A 23,573-nucleotide genomic window follows, 5' to 3' on the forward strand; every position below is an offset into this window, starting at 1 on the left:
CGGGCATTGTGAAAGCTCCTGTCCTAACTCAGAAATGAAAAGGCCAGAGTGGACAAGTGCCTTCTTGCTCATTTGGAACCAGTGGGCACACACTCACAGACTTTAACATCCATGGCTAAGAAGTGGAGCTCTGGCACTTAATAGCATCAAGACCTACCTAAGCCTTTGTCTTAGGGTAGATACAAAAATGAGGAGGATCTTACATAAGTGTACAGTGGATCCTGGGCTTCCACATGGCTGGGCCCTTGCCTTAGGTACAAACAAAGGAGCACATTACATACTACCTCATGTTTTCCCTCAACAGAACAGAAAAAATATATTTTAACTTCTAGGCCTAGCACACATACACAGCTCAGCTTGCACCCTTCTGCAAGATCTGTAGTATTTATTTAATTGATCTATTTGAATTCCTTACAAGAGCCAACTCTTCCCAACTATAGCATTTTTTTCTGTCACTTGTGGGGCTCCTTTCCTGCCTGGCATTGGTAGCAGGAACGTCACCCAAACCCTTTAAAATATGAAGAAATAAATATCCAGGCAGCCCTTTGAGGTAAGATGAGGTAAGCTGGTCTCCATGGGGACTTGGCATATGACCCAAAACATGAGAGAAGTGATTCCTTGGGGGGATGTTGGGGTTGGCTGAAAGCAGTGCATGCAGGAATCCAGAACAACCTTCCTCTGTTTTGTATTATAGATGACTACACTGAAATTTCTAGGAATGAGGAGCCACCTCCGTGTTAATACACTCCAAAACCGTGTAGGGAAGACAGATCTAGAGCTGAAAGGGCCCTTTATTTAGTCTCCTTATTCTATAAAGAGTAATATAAGGCCCAGAGAAGTTGTTACCTAAGGCCAAACAGGTAAAAGGTAGGAAAAACATGATGGTTTCAATTTCAGTATCTTTTCCCTTCTGTACCAAGAGGTCTATGAACCCTGAAGTCAAGGTACTGGATAATTTTTCCTGAGTTTCTATGGCTTCATAAGTCTTTTCCTTCTGCCCCCTTTGTCCTAAATGACAGAGAATAAGGTGTTTGTTTAGAAGATAGCTAAAAGCAATAGAAAATCTCAGAAATACCTATGGTAACAACTTCCTGGCTGAAAGAGAGAAAAAAAAAAAGCCATAATAAATAGAATCTGGCTATGAAGAGAAGGCAGGAGTAGTAGTCATTGAAAGAAACCCGGGCTTAAATCTGAAGTGTTGAAAGGGATTGTAGAGGTCACTTCATCTAGCCTGACCAGGTGATTGATTCCTAGGCTAGCCTGGCTTTGGAGCCATTAGGCAGCGCTCTTAAGTATTGTCTTCCCAATTATATTCCAAGCAGCCAGAGTACAGGAACCCTGGCCAAGGCTGCTCTGAGCTTCAGAACTAAATGTCCTTCCTGTATGTCAACAAAACTATGATTGTGCTCAGTGATTGTGCTCAGTAATTACTGTTGACCAGATCAGGTGACTCCAGAAGGGGCACGGGTGTGAACAGTGCACAAGGGCAAAGTACTCTCATTGAGTTAAGAGTGGAGGAGGAAAAGGAAGAAAGGCAGGAAATATGGGGGCATTTAGGAATAACTTGGTCCTTGGGCTGAGTACCAAGAGCTGCCTTGGGAAGCCTGGTGCTTGAGTGCAAGACACTCACCTCTCTCCTTGTCTCCACGTTCTTACTTTGATCTAGATACAGGGGTCCTCAAACTTTTTAAATAGAGGGCCAGTTCACTGTCCCTCAGAATGTTAGACGGCCGGATTATAGTAAAAACAAAAACTATGTTTTGTGGGCCTTTAAATAAAGAAAATTCATATCCCTGGGTGGCGGGGATAAACGTCCTCAGCTGCCGCATCTGGCCTGTGGGCCGTAGTTTGAGGACCCCTGAGAAGTTTGGAGAATGGAAAAGGTTCCTCCCCCACCCCCATCCCCCGTTGGGAAAGGATCTAGAAAGCCTGTTCCATCACTCTATTGGGCAGTGTTGGGTTCCGAGGAAAGGGCAGAGCCGTGCCAGTCTGCACATTTGTGTTAATACCATTTGTAGCTTCTCCTTGTGAAGTCTCTAAAGGAAAGAAATTGTGCCAAAGGTCCTGTTCTCTGTGCAAAGTCCCAGCGGTAGAACCCAGGAGACCAGGCGGGCTCCCCGACCAGCTCCGAGCTTCGGTTGAATGTTGAGCCCTGGGGGCACTAAATCTTGGTAGCACACTGCTGCCTTATCTGAATCTGGACCACCCAGATCCAGTACCTGCAGCAGCTTCATGGAGAACTCCTTTCATGCCCCTAAGAGGCCCGAGAACATTCCTGCTGTCTGGCCACAGGCCAGGCCGCTCAGATCTTGGGCCTCCAGCCCTTGATAAACTGCATGATCTTTTTGACCTGCAGCTTGGTGAGGTGGAAGTCATCAGCCAAGATGTCCTCACTGAGCTGTACAAAGATGCTGCCATCTATGCGCTCCCTGGAGAAGAAGCTCACCACGTCCTCCGAGAGGCCAATGAAGCGCAGACTCCGAGACACCTCCTCCAAGGAGAGGGCCGAGAGATCAGCCGGGGGCTGCCATGGGGCGCTCTCCCAACTGGCCCGACCCACGGCCCCCTCCCGCGGGGGCACATCCAGGCGCCCCGGGGTCAGGTAGAGCCGAGCTCCAGCTCCCTCCGGCCCCTGTAAGACGGGAGGGGACAACGGGGTGGGCATGCGCCGGAGCATCAGGCCATCTGGATCCAAGGCCTTCGTGGGGCCCGGGGGTGACAAGGGCCCAGGCCTACCCACTCTGGGCTCCTGATACCGAAGCAGTTCTGGCTCTGGGGAACTGCCCTGCCTCACTTCAAAGGGGTCAAAGGGTTCAAGGGCTGTTTCCTGCCATTCAGAGGAAGAAGAGGAGGAGGTGGGGCAGGACGGGGAGCCGGAGGAGTAGGTCTGACTGGAGGAGGCAGGGCCTGGAGAATAAGTAGGGCTGGAGGATGAAGTGGGGCGGGGGGTGGAAGTGGGGCCCAAGGACGAGGAGGAGGAGGATGACGCAGGACCTGAGGAATAGGAGGGACCAGCAAATGGATTGAGGGCCCCAAATGGAGCAAAGCGTTTCTGAGGGTGTAAAGGCTTGGGTGGAGGGGGACAGCTGTGGTATGTCTTGGTGAGAGTTTCACCCCCAAGGAGCGGTGTAGATCGACTGTTTCCAGGCTCAGGGTAGGCCCAGGAGGCCTGGCTGGGCTGCGTTGTAGATGGGAGGGGGCCGGGAAGTGGGCGACTGGAGCAGTCACCCACCTTGCAGTCACCCCAGGTGCAGGGGTAACAGTACAGAGAGTATGAATCTGGGGATGGGGAGCAGCTGCCACTCCGAGAACCAGATCTGGGAGGAAAAAAACAGGCAAGGCAGGATAGAGAGAGAGAGAAAAGGAAATGGTCACTATAGTCTTTGTGATGCACAGCTCTGCCCCTGCCAAATAAGGTCTTGCTGATCTGGTCCCAATGCCAGCTCCAGCCCCAGAGGAGAACTTGGAACCCTGGGAGGTTATTTGCTGTTCATTTCCAAGACCTGCCTTGTCCTGTCCAGCTGGGGACAGCAGAGATCATAGGCTCAAAAATTTAGAGCCAAAAGGAATCTTACAAATCTTCGATCAAACCCCCTCATTTTTAGACGAGGATCTGAGAGTCAGAGGGGGGCTACTTCAGGCAAGGGGCAGGCCCAGAACTAGTCTCCTTGCTCCCAAATCAGCGCCCTTTTCATTTGTATGGGGATCTTGTCCAAAGAGCCAAATGACCCAAGGAAAGTACCTCCCACGGATGCGAGGACGAGCCTAGGAGCTCAAAGATGGAAGGAGACCAGAGCCATAACCTGGACAGGAAGAATGGGCCTTTGCCCTGGCCACTCACACAGAGGGTCCTTTCTCCCTGGGGGACCCGCTTCCTTGCTATGAAGAGGCTCAAAGCAGCCTACCTCCTCCCACTTTACCATGGCACACAGCCACATATCCCCTGTGCTCCCCTGAATCTGTTCCAACCTTAATTTCAACTGGTCATAGCTTGAAGGGCACTCACCCATCGTGGAGACCTGAAGAGTAATAGGAGAGACCAGGGCTAGGAGAGTGGACAGGCTGAAGTTTGGGGAAGCGGGGTGGGATAGGAGGACTGCCTGGGGGCCGGCCACCCCTTGGTGGGACCGGTGGAGCGTTGAGCAGGCGACATTCTTCCTTGACCTGGAAATACAAATTCCTAGAAATCAGGAAAAATGGTAAGAGGCAGGACGCAAGGGCCGGAACACATTGGAAAGTTGCTGGTCTCTCCCTGACACCCTTTGTCCCAGCCACATAGCATCACTCTGAGTCCTGAGGGATATTAGCCTCTGACTGCTCTGGAGAGCACATCCATAATGAATATGGCTGTACACAGTGGTTCCCCCCTATCAGTCACCAAAGCCCAACCCAACTCCTTCCCATCCCAGTACTCCATTCCCCAGCCTTTACAGCTCAGAGCTGCAATCCCAAACCAAAACCTGCTTTAAAACATCAGAGACATTTACATAAAAGCAATAGGGCACAGTAGAGCACTGGACCTAGTGTCTACAAAAGTCGAATTCAAATTCTGTCTGAGACATTTACTAGCTTTGTGACCCTGGGCAAGCCACGTTTGCCTCAGTTTCCTCATCTGTGAAATGGGGATAATAATATTAGGGATAATAATAATACCTGTCTTCTAGGGTTGATGTGATGATCAAATGAGTTGAATAATCAAATGAGTTTGTAATTTACTTTGCAAATGTTAAAGCTCTATTCAAATGCCAGCTATCATCACCATTAAAGAAGAAAGCCAGGAACACAGATCAGGAGGAAAGGCACGGAAAGGATGGAGGAAGCAGGAAAGGACTGGGTAGGAGAGGAGGTGAAAAGGTGCTAACCCAGATTATCCTAGGCTCAGACCCTGGCTTTCTGCAAACACATTTCCATGGCATGCTAATACAACCCAATTCACCTCCCCATAGGCTTTCCTCTGCTTTCTCCCTATCTCACCTTCAGGTTGTCTCTCTTAAATAAACATACATGAATATATCCCTTTCATACCTACTTAGTGCCTCCTACCTACACACACACACACAAGCCTTCTTTCTCTAATAATAACTCACATTTATATGGGCCCTTTAAAACTTTTACAAAGCATTTTCTCTATAATTACCCCACAAAAGAAGTAATTGCAAAGACTGTCATCCCTATTTTCAGATGAAGGAAACTAAGGCAAGTAACACAACCTGAATGTCAGGGTCAACACACACCCCCTATTCACTCGCCGCCCTCCCCTTTATACATACACCCTTCTGCCATCTCCTTCCATCCCCCTTGACGGTAGTCATAGAAGAGAGGTCCGAGATGCCATGTGTCCAGATCTAGGGAAACTTCCTGTGGACAAGCCCTTTTTATTGGCTAAGGAAAGCAGAGGCCAGAGTTCTTGGGGGGAAGGGAAGAGGAGGCTCGTCAAGCTTGAGTAAGAAAAGCCTCAGGACTTAGCTCAAAGAACAGTTTTCCCTTTTCCCTCTTGTGCTGGGAAAGTGAGTTAGGTTTGAAGACCTGACTGAAATCCGCCTCTGTATAACCTTTGCCTCTCTGGGCCTTAGTTCCCCCATGTGAAGATCATTTTAGATCTTTCCCCCCTCTAAATCTGTGACTATTATCCCAAGATTCTTTCTGACCACAAGAGCCACCTATCCTTGTTGTTCAGCCATCTCTCTCTCTCTTTGTGACCCTGTTGGAGTTTTCTTGGCAGAGATCCTGGAGGGGTTTGCCATTTTCTTCTCCAGCTCATTTTACACATGAGGAAACCGGGCCATGCAGGGCGAAGTGACTTGCCCAGGGTCTGGCAGCTAGTTTCCGACGCTGGGTTTGAATCCCAAGGGCAGACCTGGCGCTTCACCCTCTGTGCCACCTGGCTGCCCCCACCTGTACTTACCGCCTCTGATTTGGGAGGGACAGGGGGTGGGGGAACCTCCATCTCCGGATGCGCAGGCCCAGCAAAAGAGATGAGGTCGGGCTGTCTGAGCCCCGCGGGGGGTTGCCTGCCTCTGCCCCTGCCCCCACCCTCTGCGAAGCTCTCCGTGGCTGGGTGAGTCCACAGCTCCTCATAGGGGATCTCCACCGGAGGAGCGGGGTCCGAGAGGCCGGCCCAGTCTGGACTCATGTACTCCTGCTCCCCCTCCCCCGCGGGGGGGTAAAGGCAGAGCGAGAGCTGGGGCAGCGCCTCGGGCCGGGGGCCCTGCAGACAGAGCCTTGCCCTCCGCGGACTGGCACATTCCTCCGCCAGGTCTCCGGGGGCTTCTCGCACCGCTTTGGAGTACTCGTCAGGGTCGAAGCGCTCGTGGCAGTAGGAAGCGCTGTCCCTGACCAGCTGCTCCACCTGGGGGTCCCCGACCAGCAGCCCCTGGGGCAGCGTGAAGCGGGGCATGTCGGTGAGCAGCAGGAAATGCAGAGGGGTTGGGCCCTCCCTGCGCAAGGCCAGCCCCAGCACCACGGTCTTGGAGATGATGCTGACCAGCTTGTAGCAGTGGCCCTCCCGCACAGGGTGCAGGTCGTAGGGGTTACAGGGGGGCCGGCTGGGCACGAGCACGTTGACGGGCAGCCGGACCCGCTCGATGATGGCCCGCACGGTGTGCTCTCCCTCCTGCATCTGCAGCTCCAGCGGACTGCGGGTGCTGAACCGGCCGCGGCACTGAAAAGGCAGGCTCAGGCTCTCGTTGGTGCGGTGGTTCATACAGATGAGGCAGGGCATCTTGCCCTTAACGGGCTTGATGGTGCCCGCCGCTCCCCCGGCGCCCAAGCCCCCGCTGACGCTCCCCACCCCCGCCAGGGACCCCGCCAGCGACCCCGCCCGGCCCAGTTTGCGGAGGATAGTGGTGAAGCGGGAACGTTCCTTGGGGGTCTTCCCGCACAGGATCTCAGCCTGGCCCATGAGGGTGAGCTCATCCCCCGCATGCAGGGTGAAGTTGTAGATTTCACTGTCCTCACTGAACTCCCCGGACACCACCTGCGGGCAAAAGGAAAGGGAGGGGCATGGGGGTGGTCTGGGGAGGGTGGGCGACGCGCCGCCCCCCGCCCCCACACTATACAAAGCTGGTCCTACCTACTCTGGAAGGGCAAAGAAAATGGAAGTAAAATTACAAGCGGAATTTTAAAGTCGGAAACAACGACCCTTTTGTAGCTGGAAAAACTCCAGCCCCATTACTCCTGAATCTGGTTAAAGCAAGAGGCAGAACCTTCCAGAGATCGGGCTGGGCGCAGCGGTCCAGGCAGGGTTTGGACCCAGAGGGCGCAAGGACGGGTGACGGGTAATTGCTGCCCTTAGGCGGATTTGGGCCCGCGGGGAACAAAAACCTCCCCACTAGGAGAGCTGTTCGGAGCAGAAGGGGCAGCCTCTGGGAGGGATGGGTGTGCCCGACCAGGCGTCTTTAACTCCACCGGCTGGAGATGCTCGTGAGGGGCTTCCTGCGTAGGTGTGGACTGCACCGTGACCACTAAAGTCCGATCCAACTCAGGGGTTCCCGGAAAGTTAGTTCTAAGGGAAAAGATCCTAAACCCTTCCTGTCTCACTTCTTTCTACTGAAACATGAGGACGGACGTGTCTTCTTCAGTGGAACTGCAGCAAAGGCCCTTTTCCTGTTATTAAAGGAAGCTCAGCTGCTGAGGCTTCCACCTGGCAGAACTGGGGGGACCCTGGGGTAGGGGGCTGACCTTGACGCTGAAGGTGATGGCCTCCATTACAAAAATCCGGTCAGGAAAGACGCTGGCCACCTCCTCGATGCTGCTGAAATACTGCACTGGCTCCCGAACATCTCGTGCCTGCTCCAGAAGCTTGAATTTCCCTGGAGGAGGAGCAGAAGCCTTTGGCTACAGGGGATGAGGCTGGTCCCACTGACCCCAGCTCTCAGACCCCAACATCTTCATGGGACCAGGTCATCCTCCCTGCAGAGACCACAGGGGGAGACCTGGGTGCTCCCCGAGCCCATACTCCTCATGGACCCATCACTGTATGGTTGGCTTAGCAAAAAACCCAGGCACAGGAGCACCGGACAGCCGGACACTCCGGAGTTATGCACGGACAACTTGTGAGAGAGTCAGGAGCACCAGAAACTGCTGGGGAGTCTGGGCACCTGGGTTCTAGCCCCGTTCTGCCGCACCTAGGCTTTAATTGTCTGAGTCATGGTTTTCTCCCCTAAAAGAGAAGATGCTCTGGACTATATTAACCAACAAGCATTTACTAGGTACTTAACTGTGGGCCAAACATTGTACAATGAACTGAGGACAGAGACAAATGAAGAAACAATCCCTGTCCTTAAGAGGCAGTATGTATGAATATATATATATCAAGCCATATATATGCACATATTTATGTGGTGGGCACGCATATTCCCATATGTATTTATGTTTGTATTTTATATACAAATACATGTAGTGTGTCCTTAAAAGTCTTTGTGAAATTTTAAGCTTTAAATGCTTATATTATATATGTAATTAATATAATATATTAATTAATGTTATATAATATAATGTAACTATATTCTATTATATATAATAGCTTTATATACAAATACATGTATTTATGTCCTAAAAGTCTTGTGGGACTTGTAGGACATACACTAAGAACATGGGTGTGTGTATACATTTGCATGTGTTTGTTTATTTAGGCATATTTATATGTGTGTCTATCCATCTCTTTTTTGTTGTTCTCATGTCCCATTTGGGGTTTTCTTGGCAAAGACACTGTGGAGTGGTTTGCCATTTATTTCTCCAGTCCATCTCACAGATGAAGAAATTGAGTCAAGTGACTTGTCCAGGATCATACAGCAAGTAAGTGTCTGTGGTGAGATTTGAATTCAGAATAATGACTCTTCCTGACTCCAGGCCTGGCCTCTATCCACTGCTATACCTAGTTGCCACTGGTAGGACCAGGTGATTTTTTTTTTTTTTTTTTTGACTTACATATGTGTCTGGTAAGAAACCAGTAGACAGGAAAAGATTGAATCTTAGGGAGGGGAGATGAATAAGAAGACAGTCTGCTGAAGTGGAGGGAAGGGAGGAAAGATGTATAAAAATTTTAAAACCATGGTGGATTTATTTTTAATGGAAAAAACTAAAAATAATCTGTATGCTCAATGAGTCAGGAACACCTGAGGAATTGGGTTCTCCAACAAAAAACAGTTGCCCTGGCAGAAAAACAACTAGAAATGGACATAGCAAATAAGTAGTTATTGTTATTATTATAATGTTACAATGTAGAAGCTGACATTTATCTAGCACTTTAAAATTTGTAAAATGATATACATGTGCATATATGTATATATATATTATTTGATTGTAGCTAGCCTGTGAAATAGATGCTATTATTATCCTTATTTTACAGATGAAGCTTGGAGAGGTGAGTGACACAGCCAGCTGGTGTCTATGGCTTTGATTTGGTGAATTTGAATCCATAGGATTCCAACTTGGGTTTTTAACTGACTCCATGTCCAATACTCAAACTCAGGGCAGCTTCCCCTCTAAAGGCGGCTCACCAAGCTCTAAGTCAGGGACTTTCTAACCTTGATAAATAATAGCATTTTATACATGGAAGATGCTTAATTAATGTAACCCGAACTCCTAGTACAGGAGCTGCCACAGTAGGTGCTTAGTAAGTGTTTATTTGTGCATATGGTTCATATGCATTATTTATGCTCCATCATGGCAGAGCCTTCTGAGGTCAGTTGGTCCGATCAGTTACAATCAGACATACTATAATTTGACCCCACGTAGTGCTGCCATTTTGTTCTTTTTAGAGCAAACATTTTTAGAGAACAACCAAATATTTGGGTCTATGATGATATTCACACAATAGACACAGACCTGTAAGATTTGACTTAGTGTGGACAATTTCTATCTGTTGCTTTGTGGAACCAGTTTAATCAGGGCTACGGTCACCCTTTTATCTTCTAGCCTCTGGGTTCCCTGGCCAGGAGTGCATAACTGAGAGCCAATTTGGAGAGGAAGAAATAGTAGAAAGCACCTGCCAAATCCCATTTTAGTAGCTAGGTGGCACAGTGAATGGAGTCCCTGGCCTGGAATCAGGAAACTTGTTTAGTCGGTTCAGTCCATCTGACTCTCCATCACTCCTTTTGGGGGTTTAATTGGCAGATATCAGACTGGTTTGCATTTCCTTTTCCAGATCATTTCCAGATACGGAACTGAGGTAAACAGGGTTAAATGACCTACCAAGAGTCTCCCAGCTAATAAGTATCTGAAACCAGAGGTTAACTCAGGAAGATGAGTCTTACTGATTCTAAGTCCAGTGGTCTATCCCCTCTGCTACCTAGCTGCCTGTAATCAGAAAGAACTGTTCAAATCCAGCCTTAGACACCCACTAGCTGTCTAAAACCAGAAAAGTCACCTAACCTGTTTCCCTCAGTTTCCTCATCTGTAAAATGTCGATAATGGCACTCCCTCTCAAGGTTGTTGTGAGGATCATATGAAATAACTTTACCGTTACCACTTAGCATAGTGCCTGACATAGAGTAAGTGCTATGTAAATGTTTATTATTTATTATTATTCTTCTTCCTAGCCAGACTATGGCCCTCTTGGGCAGAAAGGGAAACTTTGCACCAGTCCCAGAGGACACATAGATATGGCTAAGGGCGAAGAGAATTCCAACGCTCAAGCCAGGAAGCAGATGGTCTGAGCTTAAGTACTTAGGCTAGGGTTCTTACCAGACTGGGGTCAGAGCAACTCCCACATTTAACCATACCCAGAGGGAGAGAGGCTGGTCAGAAGGGAGGGAGCCTACACATTGACCAGCCAGGGACCACGAGAATTGGTCTTATTATCCCAGCAAAGCCAGAGGACTAGACAGAGGAGGTTCAGGCTGAATCAGGGAAGCTGGGGGAGAGGATGTGGTCAGGAGAATCGATGTAACCATGGTAGCTGATCCACTCCTTCCTCCCCCTAACCCAGAGTCTAGCTTCCTCATTAGCTGAGCTGATGGAAGGGAGGAGGAGGGATTTCCTGTCCTCCAAGTGTGAAGTAGACCCCTCTAACCTTTCCTCTTGCCCCCCAATCCTCACCCAGCTGCTTGTGTGTCCCTGTCCTGTTCCCAAATCTGCACGGCTGCTAACCAATCCCTCTCCCCCACGCCCACCAGAAGGAGCTGCTGTGACCAGGCTCTGTGCCTGGACAGGGAAACGGCTATCCATACCCCTTGAAGGATGTTTGTGCCATCCACAAGCTACTTGTCAAAAACTGCCCTGTTGCTCACTCATCACATTTTTCTTATGCTTTATACACCATCTGCTCTATTTGATCCAGAATTCTGAGATGGCCAAGATCAAGTCTTATTCCCTCTCGAAACCCCCCAGGCTAGCTAGGCCAGGACCAGTTCCTAGATGGAGCTGAGCTGTGAGTCAGGAAGAATGGAGTTCTGTGCAAGACACTGAACTGCTGCCTTGGTTTCCTTACCTGTAAAGTAAAGTGGAGATAATAATGTCTCCCTCCCAAGGTATTGTGAAGGTAAAAAGAGATATTTTCACTTTGCAAACCTTAAAGTGCTATTTAAATGCTAGTTATTGTTATTGTTAATGTTATTATTAAGTGCTTTGTAAAAATATCCTGAATGAATGGATGAATTCTGCTTGGCAGAAAAATCAGCATCATGCTCCATCACTATAGAATGTGGACCTCAAAAATCTAGTTTAATCCTCACATTTTGCAGATAAGGAAACTGAGGCCAGAGAAGTTAAGTTAAATAAAGCTGACTAGCTGGTGATAAACATTTCTGGACTGTAAATATCCCATTTCACTTGCTACAGTTCATCCCCATGGAGCCAAGAGCCAAGCCCCATAGTCTAAGAACTAGGAGCCCAGTAAAAGGAGATGCTTCCCATCCATCTGACCCCAGCAAAAAGGTTTCTGGTCCCCTCTGTCCCCTGCCATACCCCTCCTTTCTCCCTCCCTTTCTCCTGTGTGGTGAGGAAAGCTGGGCAGCCCAGGTCCCTGCTCCCCTCTCCCTGCTCCCTTTCTCATTATTAATTCATCGGGAGGAATCAGTGTCCGGCTGACCACACTTAGTGCTTCATTATCCCCTCCCTGGCTGCTAGTTGGATCCCTTCCCCCACTCTCTCATCTCAGACCTCACTCCCTGGACTGCCTTCCTTCCTCACGCCCTGTCAGATACCAGCACTCAACTTTGGAGACCTGGATCCTGGGCTCCCCCCTTGCCATAAGTCATTGCAAACTTTTCCTGCTCAGATTGTCACTCCAAAGCATTGTGGTCATCTCAAAGGGAAGAGGGAAGAAGGGGAAAAGAAAGGGAAGGGAGGAAGGGAAGAAAAGGAAAGAGAGAGGGAGGGAAAGGAGGAGAGAGGAACAGGAAGGAGAAGAAAAGAGAGGGAAAGGGAGAAGAAGGGAAAAGAAGAGAGGGGAAAAGGAGAAAGAGAGGGAGAAAGAAAAAGACAGGAGAGAGAGGAAGAAGGGGGAGGGAGAAGGAAGGAGAAGGGAGAGGGAAGAAGAAGAAAGGGAAAAGAGGAGAAAGGAAAGGATGAGATTGACGGGGAGGGAGAAGCCTCTGGTCAATCAGGAATTGAAAAAAAGAACTGGAGGAAGTGCACTGGATGAGAAACTCAGGACTGGAAGGGGGCTGGATCCCTGAACTTGAATAGCAGCAGATAGGAGCCATTCCAGCATGAGCTGCAGATCTGAGATTTTCCACCTCAGGGGGAATCTGGACCTTGTCTGGTGATCTGCTGATATGCATAGATAAACAGACAATAATTCAGACTTCTGGAGCAGAGCCATGAACTCCAAAACCTCTATTAGAGGAGAGTACTCAGGCCAGCCATCTCTGAATTTCCCACCTAGCCACACTCCTTTGAACTTCTCCTTTAAGCCACGAGTACTTCCTTCTCCTTTCTCCCTCCTTCCACACCCCACTCTTTTTTAGAATCCTTTTGTGTATTGTCTTCCCTGATTAGATTATAAACTCTTTGAGGGCAAGAACAGACTTTCTTTTTCATACTTGTTTCCCCAGTGTTTCGTAAATTGCCTGGAATTTAGTAAGCACCTAAAAATGTTGATTAATTATTGAATACTATCACCATTTTATAGAAGAAAAAACAAACTCTGAGAGGTGCAATGATTTGCTCAAAACCATACCTTTGGGGAATATTTGAACCTCAGGTCTCTTGACTCAGTCAACTATCTCTAGAGCTTCTCCAAGAATTTAGCAAGTAACTAACTAGTCTGAAAGCAGTAGGTGGTGCAATAGATAGGGTGCAGGCCTGCGGACAACAGGACCCGAGTTCAAATCTGATCTCAGACACTTCCTGGCTGTGTGAATCTGGGCAAGTCACTTCACCCCATTTGCTCAGTTTCCTCTCCTGGAAAATGACCCAGAGAAGTAAATGGCCAATCACTGCAGGGTGTGTGCCAAGAGAACCCAAGAAAAAGGCATGTGACTGAACAAAGAAATGACAAGCCTGACTCCCCATCAGGGCAGCTGCAATGGGACACTTGGTCAGCATGGGCTATACCTAAAATTTACTTAAATTTAAACTTAATTTACTTTAACCCCAGTAGCTGTTACCAGTGGCCGCTGCCCTAGGAACCAGGGGCCAGGATGGAACACCACCTCGGGACATTCTGAAACAAAAAATGTTCCTCCATCCAGGATCATGTTCACTCAGCACTTTGGGAGAGCCCATCCAGGAAGCTTAGGGCGGAGTCTGTGCCCCCCTGCAGAACACAGAACCCATTCCCACTTACAGAACCCAGAGCCCTCAGGAAAATGGCACAGAGAGAGAAAATGCCACAAAGCGAACAGAGTGGCCAGGGCTTCCCCACAGCAATCCTCCAGCCACTCAGCCCTTTTCAGATAAATGGAGGAAGGCCAGACAGGAGGCCTGGTGCTTTCCGGGCCTGAGTTTCCTCATTTGTAAAATCCGGGGTTTGGACTCATGGCCTCGTTCCAGGTCTAAGTCCTCGATCCTGGATTCTTAACCCTGTGTGCTCCTCAGGACCTCCCAGCTTCTCCCTGCTCCTCCAGCTCCCAGCCACCACAGCCGGCCTCCTCCCCAGGCCCCCAGGCCCTACCTGGATACTGCAGTGGGATATCGATCTTGGGCCCGATGACATAGTGCCCTTCCTCCAGGCTGTGGGCTGTCACAGTTGTCCACTGGCGGCAGGAGTGGATGAGCAGAACATCCTGTTGGCTCACCCCCTCCACATACTCCCCTGGGCCAGGAAGGAGAGAGAGAAGGAACAGACTCAGCAAACTCCCCCTTCCTCAGACTGAGCCTCTCCAGGGGCGGGATGCTCATTTGTCCAGCAGGGGGTCCTCCCCACTCCCCATCGCTGTCCAGTCAGTTATGTTCCAAACGACCCGAGAAACAGAAACAGAAACAATTCATGTGGCTACTGAGCCATCTTCATTGTGGCTTTCTGCTCTGCTAGGGAAGGAGCTGTCCCTCCCTTCCTCCGGACCCATCCAGCAAACAGCATCCTCAGCACCACACACAAGGTTGGGATCTCTGGGGAGTGTTGGATGGGGTGAGCTGTCCAGACACTCCCTTCATCCCCTTCTATTTAATCTGACCTGTGATTTCACCAGTGTTTCATAAGGATATCCCAAAGAGGAGCTGCTTCTAAGTAACCCCCTTTTTGGTAACTTATGGTCTTAAATAATTGCCTGTGTCATTTCAAAGGTCATGACTTATTATATGGCTTTTATGCGAAGAGGCAAGACTTAAACCCATTCCAATGACAGCTCCCTCTATGATGAGGATGTCAGCCTCAAATTGTGTCCTATGGTTAGTGACAGATGCCTTGAATTCCCATTCAATGCATTCATTCATTCAACAGGCTCCATTCTGATTCACCCTTGAATTCCAAGAAAGGAGACCCCCCAACTTCATTAGGAATTTAAGATTTATGTTTTGTATAACTTCACATGTGGTTTCTTAATTGTGGGTGGGAATAAAAGAGAAAACCTAAAAGTCAAAAAAGTTAAAAACAAATGTTAAAAAAAATTGTTTTGAATGTAACTGGAAGAAAATATTAAATAAATCAAAGGAATATAAGAGTTAGACTTGAAAGGAGCTTTTAAGAACAACTAGTTGAACTCATTTGTTTTACAGATGAGGAAGCCAAGTTCCGAATCCCAGGGAAGAAAATGAACTGATTTCCTTACAGCTAATAAATAGTTGTCGGCACTTAAACTCTGGTCTTGGACTTTAAATCTAGAGCCAGCACCTTGGGGAACAAACTCCTTCTCCCAAGACCCCTAGCTTCCTCCACACCTCTCCCATTTCTCCTGACCAGGAAGATCTCAGAAACAGGGGAGGGGAAGGGGGGGACAGAATCAGAGAAAAAGGGGGAGAGAAGAGGGGAGAGAGGGGGAAAGGAAAGGAGACATTGGCCAAAGGTTGTTAAAAGAAAGGGGTATTGGGAGGGGCTTAGACGAGTGAGTTCTCTAACCCCAGCAGCTGTTACCAGGGCAGCAGGAGGAGCCTAGAATTTTCAATGTGAAGCATTTCTCCTGGCAGCTATGGGCATGGGGGGGGGGGGTGGAGAGAAGGGGACACCCTCCTGACTGCTTCCTTGCCATACACCAAAAGCCCCTGTCCATTCTTGTCTAATACCCTTCCCAAAATGATAACTACTCCCCAGCTAAATTCTGCATCACTTGGGACTTAAGAAATGTGGAGGATAGAGAGACTATAGGATCTGAGTATGGAGCACAACATAGTATTTTCACCTTTTTTGTTGTTGTTTGCTTGCTTGCTTTCTTTCTTTTTCATTTTTCCCTCTTTTGATCTGATTTTTCTTGTGCAGCATGATAAATGTAGAAATATGCTTAGAAGGATTGCACATGTTTAACCTATATTGGATTGCTTGCTGTCTAGAGGAAGGAAGTGGGAAGAAGGGAGGGAGAAAAATTTGGAACACAAGATTTTGCAAGAGTGAATGTTGAAAACTATCTTGGCATGTATTTTGAAAAAATTAAAAACTATTATTTCTGGGGGAGGGAAAGTTTAATCATTTTATTAACGAGGTCAACAAGTTATTAAAAAGAATGATCATTTGGTCATCTCTTTTAGACCAAAGACAAATATTTTATTTCTTGCCACTTAGGAAGCTGTTATTATTTTAGAAGGAGTGTGGAAGGACCAGCCTACACAGTGAGAGCATTCCTGGGGGGATGACATGACCTTAAAGGGATGGCTCAGGCATTTAATCAAAGTCTAGCTGCAGCCTGCGGGAGTCAGTGAGACTATGTGGTTCTCTGGAAAGAACACTGGGTTTGCAATCAGAAGTTCTGGATTTGAATCTCAGCTCTGTTACCTCTCACTTATGTACATTGTCCTTCCTCTGGGCCTTGGCCATCTATGAGACAGACAGGAGGGCTTTCCCTAATCCCAGGCCCCTTCTGACTTAACTCCATGATCGCAGCCCTTCCTGGCAGGTTCCAGCTTCATCGTCCTGCTGGGGCAGAGCATCTTTCCCCAGAGCTCCCCAGGACACCTCCCGCTGGAACCCACTGCCCGCTGATCCTCCGGCCACACCTGACCTGCTGATTACACGCCCCGCACCCGCGCAGGGAGCAAGAAGACCCTAGAGCTGGCAACTTATCTAACCCCTTCACTTTATGGAGAAGGGATAAGGCCCCAGTGGTTGGTTTGTCCAAGCCCACGGAGAAGTTAAGCTTCCGAAGCGGGATTTGAACCCAGAACCTCTGACTACAGCCGAGCACCTCGGACCGAGGCTTCCATAACCACTTAGCGGGGACTCCTACAGCACCCACGACTTCACCCTCCCTCTTCCTTCCCACCTTTCTCCACCTCATCTCCAAGTCCCTGGGTAGGGCCATCCTCAGCACTGAGCAGTGTGGGATGGGGGGAGGGGCCGGTGGGCCTCTCTGCCCCATTAGCATTCTGGGAAGCGAGTGTGCCCAGGCTGGCCAAACCCCTATTCTTCTCTTACACAAAACCCCCAGCCAGGCAGCCAGGCCCCATCCCCACTTCCCCTCCCCCTTCTCCCCCCAGCCAGAACTGCCTGCTCAGGCAGGATCCATGTCCTCCTATTCCTTCTTCTATAGAGTGGTTACCCCCTCTCCCCTCCCCAGGCTGGGCTAGGGAGCCACCGGGACCGGGAAGCAGAGAAGGGGCAGGCGGGGAAGGGAAGGGGTGAAGGAGAGCCGAGGTGGGGGAGGGGGGCAGGGGACAGCTCAGGACCAGGGAGGCACAGGTGGCTGGGAGCTGAGGGACCGGGATGCATCCGGCAAAGATTGGGGTGGGACTGGGAAAAGTGGGGAGGGTCAGAGGGACGGACACAGAGAGGAGCGAGGGCGGGCAGAGAAATGAGGGACCCAAAGGTGGAAGGACAGGCAGACAAAAGGACAAAGGGAGGCTGAGGGGGAGGCTGGGGGAGGAAGAAAAGAGGGGGCCTCCGCGGAAGCTTGCACAGAGGTCCCAGGAGTGTGCTCAGAAAGAGCCACAAACTTTCTCAGAACCCTCCAAAGCCTGGCAGAACAATGCACCCCCAGGACCCCCGCAGGCTCTTCTTCCCTCCTGTCCCTCCCTCCCTTCTCCGTCCTCTCCCTCTTTGCTCCACTCCGGCGCCCTGCTGTCACTCCCCGATTTGCTCATGTTCCAGCATCCTGGTCCCGGCTCACCTGTTCTCAGGACTTGCCCCTCCCCCTCCCCTCTCCTCTCCCGTACCTGGCCCTAGGCAGGCAAGGGTGGGCAGACGGCAGCGGCTGACGATGAGGTCCAAGGGAAAAGCCCCCATGCTCCAGTGGAGACCAGCTAGCCCGGCTGCCAGTTTCTCCATAGCATTGCTCCAAGGCTCAAGTCCGGGGCTGGAAGGGCCAGGGCCCATTCCGTCCCAGGGGCCCCCTCCTTTCCCCCCCCCCCATTTCCACCCCAAACCCCCTCCCCACCCTAGACCCCTCCTCCCCCCTCCCTTTCCCCCCCTCCCCTCCTTTAAACCCCCCAAGCCCCCCCCTTCCCAAGGCCGCCCTCCTACCCCCTCCTCCATCTCTCCCTCTCAGCTTCCCTTCATGCTTCCCCCTTAGTTTCCTCTCTTCATCGTTCCATCTCTTCACTCCCCCTCCCTCTTTCCTCACCCTTTCTCTTTAACCCCTTCTCATTTCATCCCACCTTCTGCTTCTTTTTCTCATTCTACTTTCCCCCCTACTTTCCCTCCTCTAGTTATTTTTTTCTAAACCCTCTCCTTCAAAGCCTGAGAATACTTTCCCAGTCTCCTCTTGCCACTTTCTCCTTCTCCTTTTAGCTCCTTCTTCTCCTTTCTCCAGGCATTCAGGTTTCACTCTCCAGCTTCTTCTTTCATTTCTTCTTTCTCCTTTTTTCTCTTTCCCTCCCTCATCCACCTCTGAACTGTCTCTCAAGTGTCTTCCCTTGTCCTAGTTCTCCCACCACCCTTCCGGTGACATCAGGGGGAGCCTTGAAGGTGAAGAAAAAAAAAAAAAAGGACCGTAGAATTAGAATTAGAATTGGATATTAGAAATCCAATTCAATTTGAGAAAATTTATTTAAAACTTATTCTGTTCAAGGCTGTGTTCTGGGCTGTGGGGAGACAAAAAACAGATGACAGCCTGCCTTCAATGAGCTTATGCTCTACTGGGGAGCTGGGAGGAGTAACAAAATACAACATGTAAATAGGTAAGTAAATTCAAAGACATTTTTAGTTGGTGTAGAGCATTAACAGCTGGAAGAACTAAGAAGAGAAAGCAGCAAGCTTGGAAAAAAAAAAACAAAAAAACCAGAAATTTAGAGGAAAGGGACCTTAGAGATTCCAGTTCAACTCCTTCATTTTTAGATGAGGAAACTGAGACTCGGAAGGTAAGAAACTAGCAGGTTAATATGTGTCAGAAGAGACATTTGAACTCAGGTCTCTTTCTGACTTCTTCCATTACTCAGTCTACTATACTAAGCTAAAGATCCTTGACTGAAGAGGTGAGGAGAGAATTTGTTTCAGGCTTGGGAAACCGATAGATTTGGCAAATTGAATGGAATGAATGAAATAACTAATAATGGGGGGGAGGGGAAGAGGAGAAGGCTGGTCTTGGGTCAGGAGGAGGATAATTAAGAGAGGGGAGAAAGGGACCCCAAAGGGATAGGGATGGTTTCTGAGCAGCCCAGGAGCTAGAGGTGCTAGCTAAGCTTGTAGATGGGAGCTGAAGCTTGGCGTTGGACAGGTAGATTTGAAGTAAGATTTGTGAAAGCTTTAAACACCAAAATGAGGAGTGTTTTTATCTTGGAGGCAGTGGGGAGTCATTGGAGGATTTTGAGGAGGAAAGTGATAGGACCAGGTCTGTGCTTTAAGATTGTGCTGGCACAGCATACCTTTTGATCCAGCAGTGTCTCTACTGGGTCTGTGTATCCCAAAGAGATCATAAAAGGGGAAATGACTCACATGTGCAAAAGTGTTTGTGACAGCCCTTTTTGTAGTGGCTAGAAACTGGAAAGTGAGTGGATGCCCATCAGTTGGAGAATGGCTGAAAAAGTTATGGTATATGAATGTTATGGAATATTAATGTTCTGAAGAAATAATGAGCAGGCAGATTTGAGAAAAACATGGATTTACATGAGCTGATGCTGAGTGAAGTGAGCAGAACCAGCAAGATTATGTGATGATCAACCATCTCAGACTTGGGTCTTCTCCACAATAGTCATATTAGACAATTCCAGTTGACATCAAATGGAAAATACCATCTGCATCCAGACAAAGAATTATATAGACTGAATGCTGATTGAAGCATATTATTTTCACTTGTTTTGTTTTGTTTCTTTCTCATTGTTTTTCCTTTTTTGTTCTGATTTTTCTTTCACAAAATGATTAATACGGAAATATGTTTAAGACGATTGTACATGTATAACCTATATCAGATTGTTTGCTGTCTTGGGGAGGGAAGAGGTAAGGAAGGGAGGAAGAAAAAAATTTGGAACTCAAAATCTTATAAAAATAAATGTCAAAAACTATCTTTACGTGTATTTGGAAAAATAAAATACTACTAAATTTAAAAAAGATTACTTTGAGTGGAGTGGAGAATTATGGGGGGAAGCAAGGCAAGAAAGAGTAATTAGGAGGAAGGGTAGTTAAGAGGAAGGGTAGTCAATGAGCAGAAATGTTTGGGAGCTTTACCACTGAAATTTTAGAGCCAGGAGTCTAAACCAGTAGTCTGGGAACTTTAAAAAAAAACATTTTTTGATAACTATTTTACAACATAATTGGCTTCCTTGACAATCCTATGTATTTTATTTTATGCATTTAAAAATATTATTCTGAAAAAGGGTGTTTAGGCCTGACTACACTGCCAAAGAGCTTCATGATACAAAAAGGATCCTTGCTTATTGAGTCTTTCTAGGTGAACAATTAGGCTCTCTAAAGTTAGTTGTGTTGTCATATGAAATAGATAAATAAATGGCACTGTTAAGTCTTGTAGAATTGGAAAGTAGGAGATATCTGGGCTACCCCAGGTAAGAATATGAAGAAAGCCTTCACTAGAATTGGAAAGTCTATTTTCTGAGAATTACCTGGTCTGATCAAATGAAGATGATCCAATCACTAGACTCTTCCCTGTGTGGTCATGGGCAAATTTTAACTCATTCCTCAGTTTCCTTTTCTGTAACACTGATAAAACTTTCTTACTCTTGGCAATATGGATGAAGCAACATTAATGTGCTCCTTAAGCATTTATTTTCAGATTTTAAAATCCCAGGTCTGGGAGTTCAGAAGCCAGTCAAGAGGGATTCCAGTCAGAAAATAAGATGTAATGAACTGAATGACTATTTTTCTCTGGTGCCTTCATCAAAAAGTGAAGTTGTTGATCCAGCAGTGTTACTACTGGGCTTATATCCCAAAGAGATCATAAAGAAGGGAAAGGGACCTGTATGTACGAATGTTTGTGGCAGCCCTCTTTATAGTGGCCAGAAACTGGAAAGTGAGTGGATGCCCATCAGTTGGAGAATGGCTGAATAAATTGTGGTATATGAATATTATGGAATATTATTGTTCTATAAGAAATGACCAACAGGATGATTTCAGAAAGGCCTGGAGAGACTTACATGAACTGATGCTGAATGAAACGAGCAGGACCAGATCATTATATACTTCAGCATCAATACTATATGATGACCAGTTCTGATGGACCTGGCCATCCTCAGCAAGGAGATCAACCAAATCATTTCCAATGGAGCAGTAATGAACTGAACCAGCTACACCCAGAGAAAGAACTCTGGGAGATGACTAAGAACCATTACACTGAATCCCCAGTCCCTATATCTATGCCCACCTGCATTTTTGATTTCCTTCACAAGCTAATTGTACAATATTTCAGAGTCTGATTCTTTTTGTACAGCAAAATAACGGTTTGGTCATGTATACTTATTGTGTATCTAATTTATATTTAAATATATTTAACATCTACTGGTCATCCTGCCATCTGGGGGAGGGGGTGGGGGGGTAAGAGGTGAAAAATTGAAACAAGAGGTTTGGCAATTGTTAATGCTGTAAAGTTACCCATACATATAACCTGTAAATAAAAGGCTATTTAAAAAAAAAAGTGAACTATACCATTGAGGCACAAGCTCCAGCAGTCCCTAGAGACCAGCACTGGCTCCATGATGGAGTAACCTGCCTACTGACTAGTGCTCTTTCCACTACTTCCTCTAGGCAAGTCTTTGGCTCTCCCCAAAGGCTTCTCTGTGGATTCTCCCTTTGTCATTTTCTCTCTATATTAATACAAAGTGAGTGAATTCTTCTGACATCCTATCCTACTCCACTTCTCTAACCCATTTGCCACCCTTCTCCTCTGCTCTGGATGTCACTGCCTCTCAAAAACCATCCCACCCTTTCTGTTTTCTTTTCTTGCCTTCTGAGTTCTTAAACCACTTTTACTCCCACCATCCTCCAACTGTCAACTTTTGCCCTCAGTTCAATTGGACCCATAGGTAGAAAGAAGTTGATGATATGACTCTAGATAATGGGGAAGCCAAGAAATCTAGGAAAATAGGAACACACTCCCCAGACTGGATTCTGAAACAAACTTCCCTAGGTCAGTAGGAGCCCAGATATCTCTCAGTGTGTCTGGGGTGCTCTCTACTGGTGGCTAAGAGAATACTACAAATAGTTAAAAATAATGAAGGTAGACTGAGGCACAGAGTTCCAAGCATTGTCAATTCATTAGTAAAAGATGAATTTAGCAATAAGATCTCAGTTTCCCAACAAAGCCACGACCCCCAAAGTGGGGATAGTTATGCTTTTTATCATTTTGGGGGAAGCACAGAACAGAGAACAGGACTTCAGAGAGAGAAAGCAAATTGTGATTGGCTAGAAACTGGAAATGAGGGGGCTAGCACCAACTCTCTTTTCCTCCTGTCACTAAGAGATATTCATTGCTTATGTCCACCTACTTCTTTGGATAACAAACCAAACATTGTTTAAGGGTAACAGATTTCTTTGACAAAAGAATAGAACAGTGATTAATAAAAGAACTGGATTTCTAAACAACTCATTACAGGCCATCTGAATTTCTGAACTATGTTCAGAAACAGAGAATCCTGACTTAGGTGGTTATAGGACAAAATAAATTAACTGTAAAAAGGATCATTTTTTTTTTTTGAAAGACACATAATCAATCTGATTCAGTACACAGAATGGCTACTCAAGCCAGGGTAGTTTGGCTCAGTATCAAATCACTTTCACAAAGGTGTCCGCCTGGCCCTCAAGGATATCTTGTTGCTATAAAAGCGAGGTCTCAGAAGAAGGAAACCTTTAGAGGTCTAAAGCCCTGATCCAGAGAGGTTATCCATCCAAAATCACATAGCTAACTAGGGGCACAATTGGGATGAGAGGTGAAAGTCTACTTATACCATACTACTTTCTCCCTGCCCATTAACAAGCTTCCTCAAGCTTGTCTACATTTTCTCATGCCTTATAGTACCCAGCGAGGAACCATAACTTCCTTTTTTCAATTAACTTTTAAAATACACATTTCTCTATGAATCATGTTGGGAGAGAAAATCAGAACAAAAGGGAGAAACCACAAGGGAAAAACAAAACAAAACAAAAAACAGTGAACACAGCATATGTTGATTTACATTCAATTTCCATAGTTCTCTTTCTGGATGCAGATGGCATTTTCCAAAGTTTATTGGGATTGCCTTGAGGGATTATGATTTCCTAATCATTTAAGGACTAATCATTCATGGGACTTTGCAATTCCAAAGCATGCTGCATTCATTCATCCATCTTTGATTTCCACAAGACTGAGAGATAAGCAGCACAAGTATTGTCATCCCCATTTCTCAGATGAGCCTCCAAAAAGTGAGGCTAATAGTATGCTGAAAAAGACTTTACAGATTTATCTATTCCAATTCCTTCATTTATTTGACAGATCAGAAAGCTGAAGTCCCAGAATTAGAACCTGGCTTTTGTTTATTTTATATCCCACTGTACTACACCTTCTGACTATCAGGCAACTTCTCCCAAGTCACCAAAGAATTAATATAGACCAGGGCTTCTTAAAACTTTTTCTACCTGTGACCCCTTTTTACCCGGGGGAAAATTTTTACATGACCTCAGA

The 23,573-nt window shown here is 47.3% G+C and overlaps 1 protein-coding gene across 1 annotated transcript; it reads right to left on the reverse strand.

Annotated features, from left to right (window-relative positions):
• Positions 1–1,988: 1,988 nt before the first annotated feature.
• Positions 1,989–17,819, reverse strand: GAREM2 (GRB2 associated regulator of MAPK1 subtype 2). The gene is made up of 6 exons (XM_031951420.1): positions 17,686–17,819; positions 14,060–14,200; positions 7,681–7,811; positions 5,906–6,976; positions 4,007–4,164; positions 1,989–3,317 (listed from the first exon to the last, which is right to left on the reverse strand). The coding sequence occupies exons 1-6, from the start codon at positions 17,795–17,797 to the stop codon at positions 2,303–2,305; spliced, it is 2,628 nt and encodes an 875-aa protein (XP_031807280.1). The 5' UTR covers positions 17,798–17,819; the 3' UTR covers positions 1,989–2,302.
• Positions 17,820–23,573: the final 5,754 nt, after the last annotated feature.

This window comes from Sarcophilus harrisii, chromosome 2 (genome assembly GCF_902635505.1).
Source record: "Sarcophilus harrisii chromosome 2, mSarHar1.11, whole genome shotgun sequence".
NCBI classification, from domain to species: domain Eukaryota; kingdom Metazoa; phylum Chordata; class Mammalia; order Dasyuromorphia; family Dasyuridae; genus Sarcophilus; species Sarcophilus harrisii.

Excerpts from the sequence above, each read along its gene's own strand:
- GAREM2 (XM_031951420.1), bottom strand. The coding sequence starts at position 17,797 with ATGGAGAAACTGGCAGCCGGGCTAGCTGGTCTCCACTGGAGCATGGGG. Across the intron at positions 14,201-17,685 it reads CCTTGCCTGCCTAGGGCCAG|GGGAGTATGTGGAGGGGGTG; the intron begins GTACGGGAGAGG and ends TTCCTGGCCCAG. Across the intron at positions 3,318-4,006 it reads TCTTCAGGTCTCCACGATGG|ATCTGGTTCTCGGAGTGGCA; the intron begins GTGAGTGCCCTT and ends TTTTCCTCCCAG.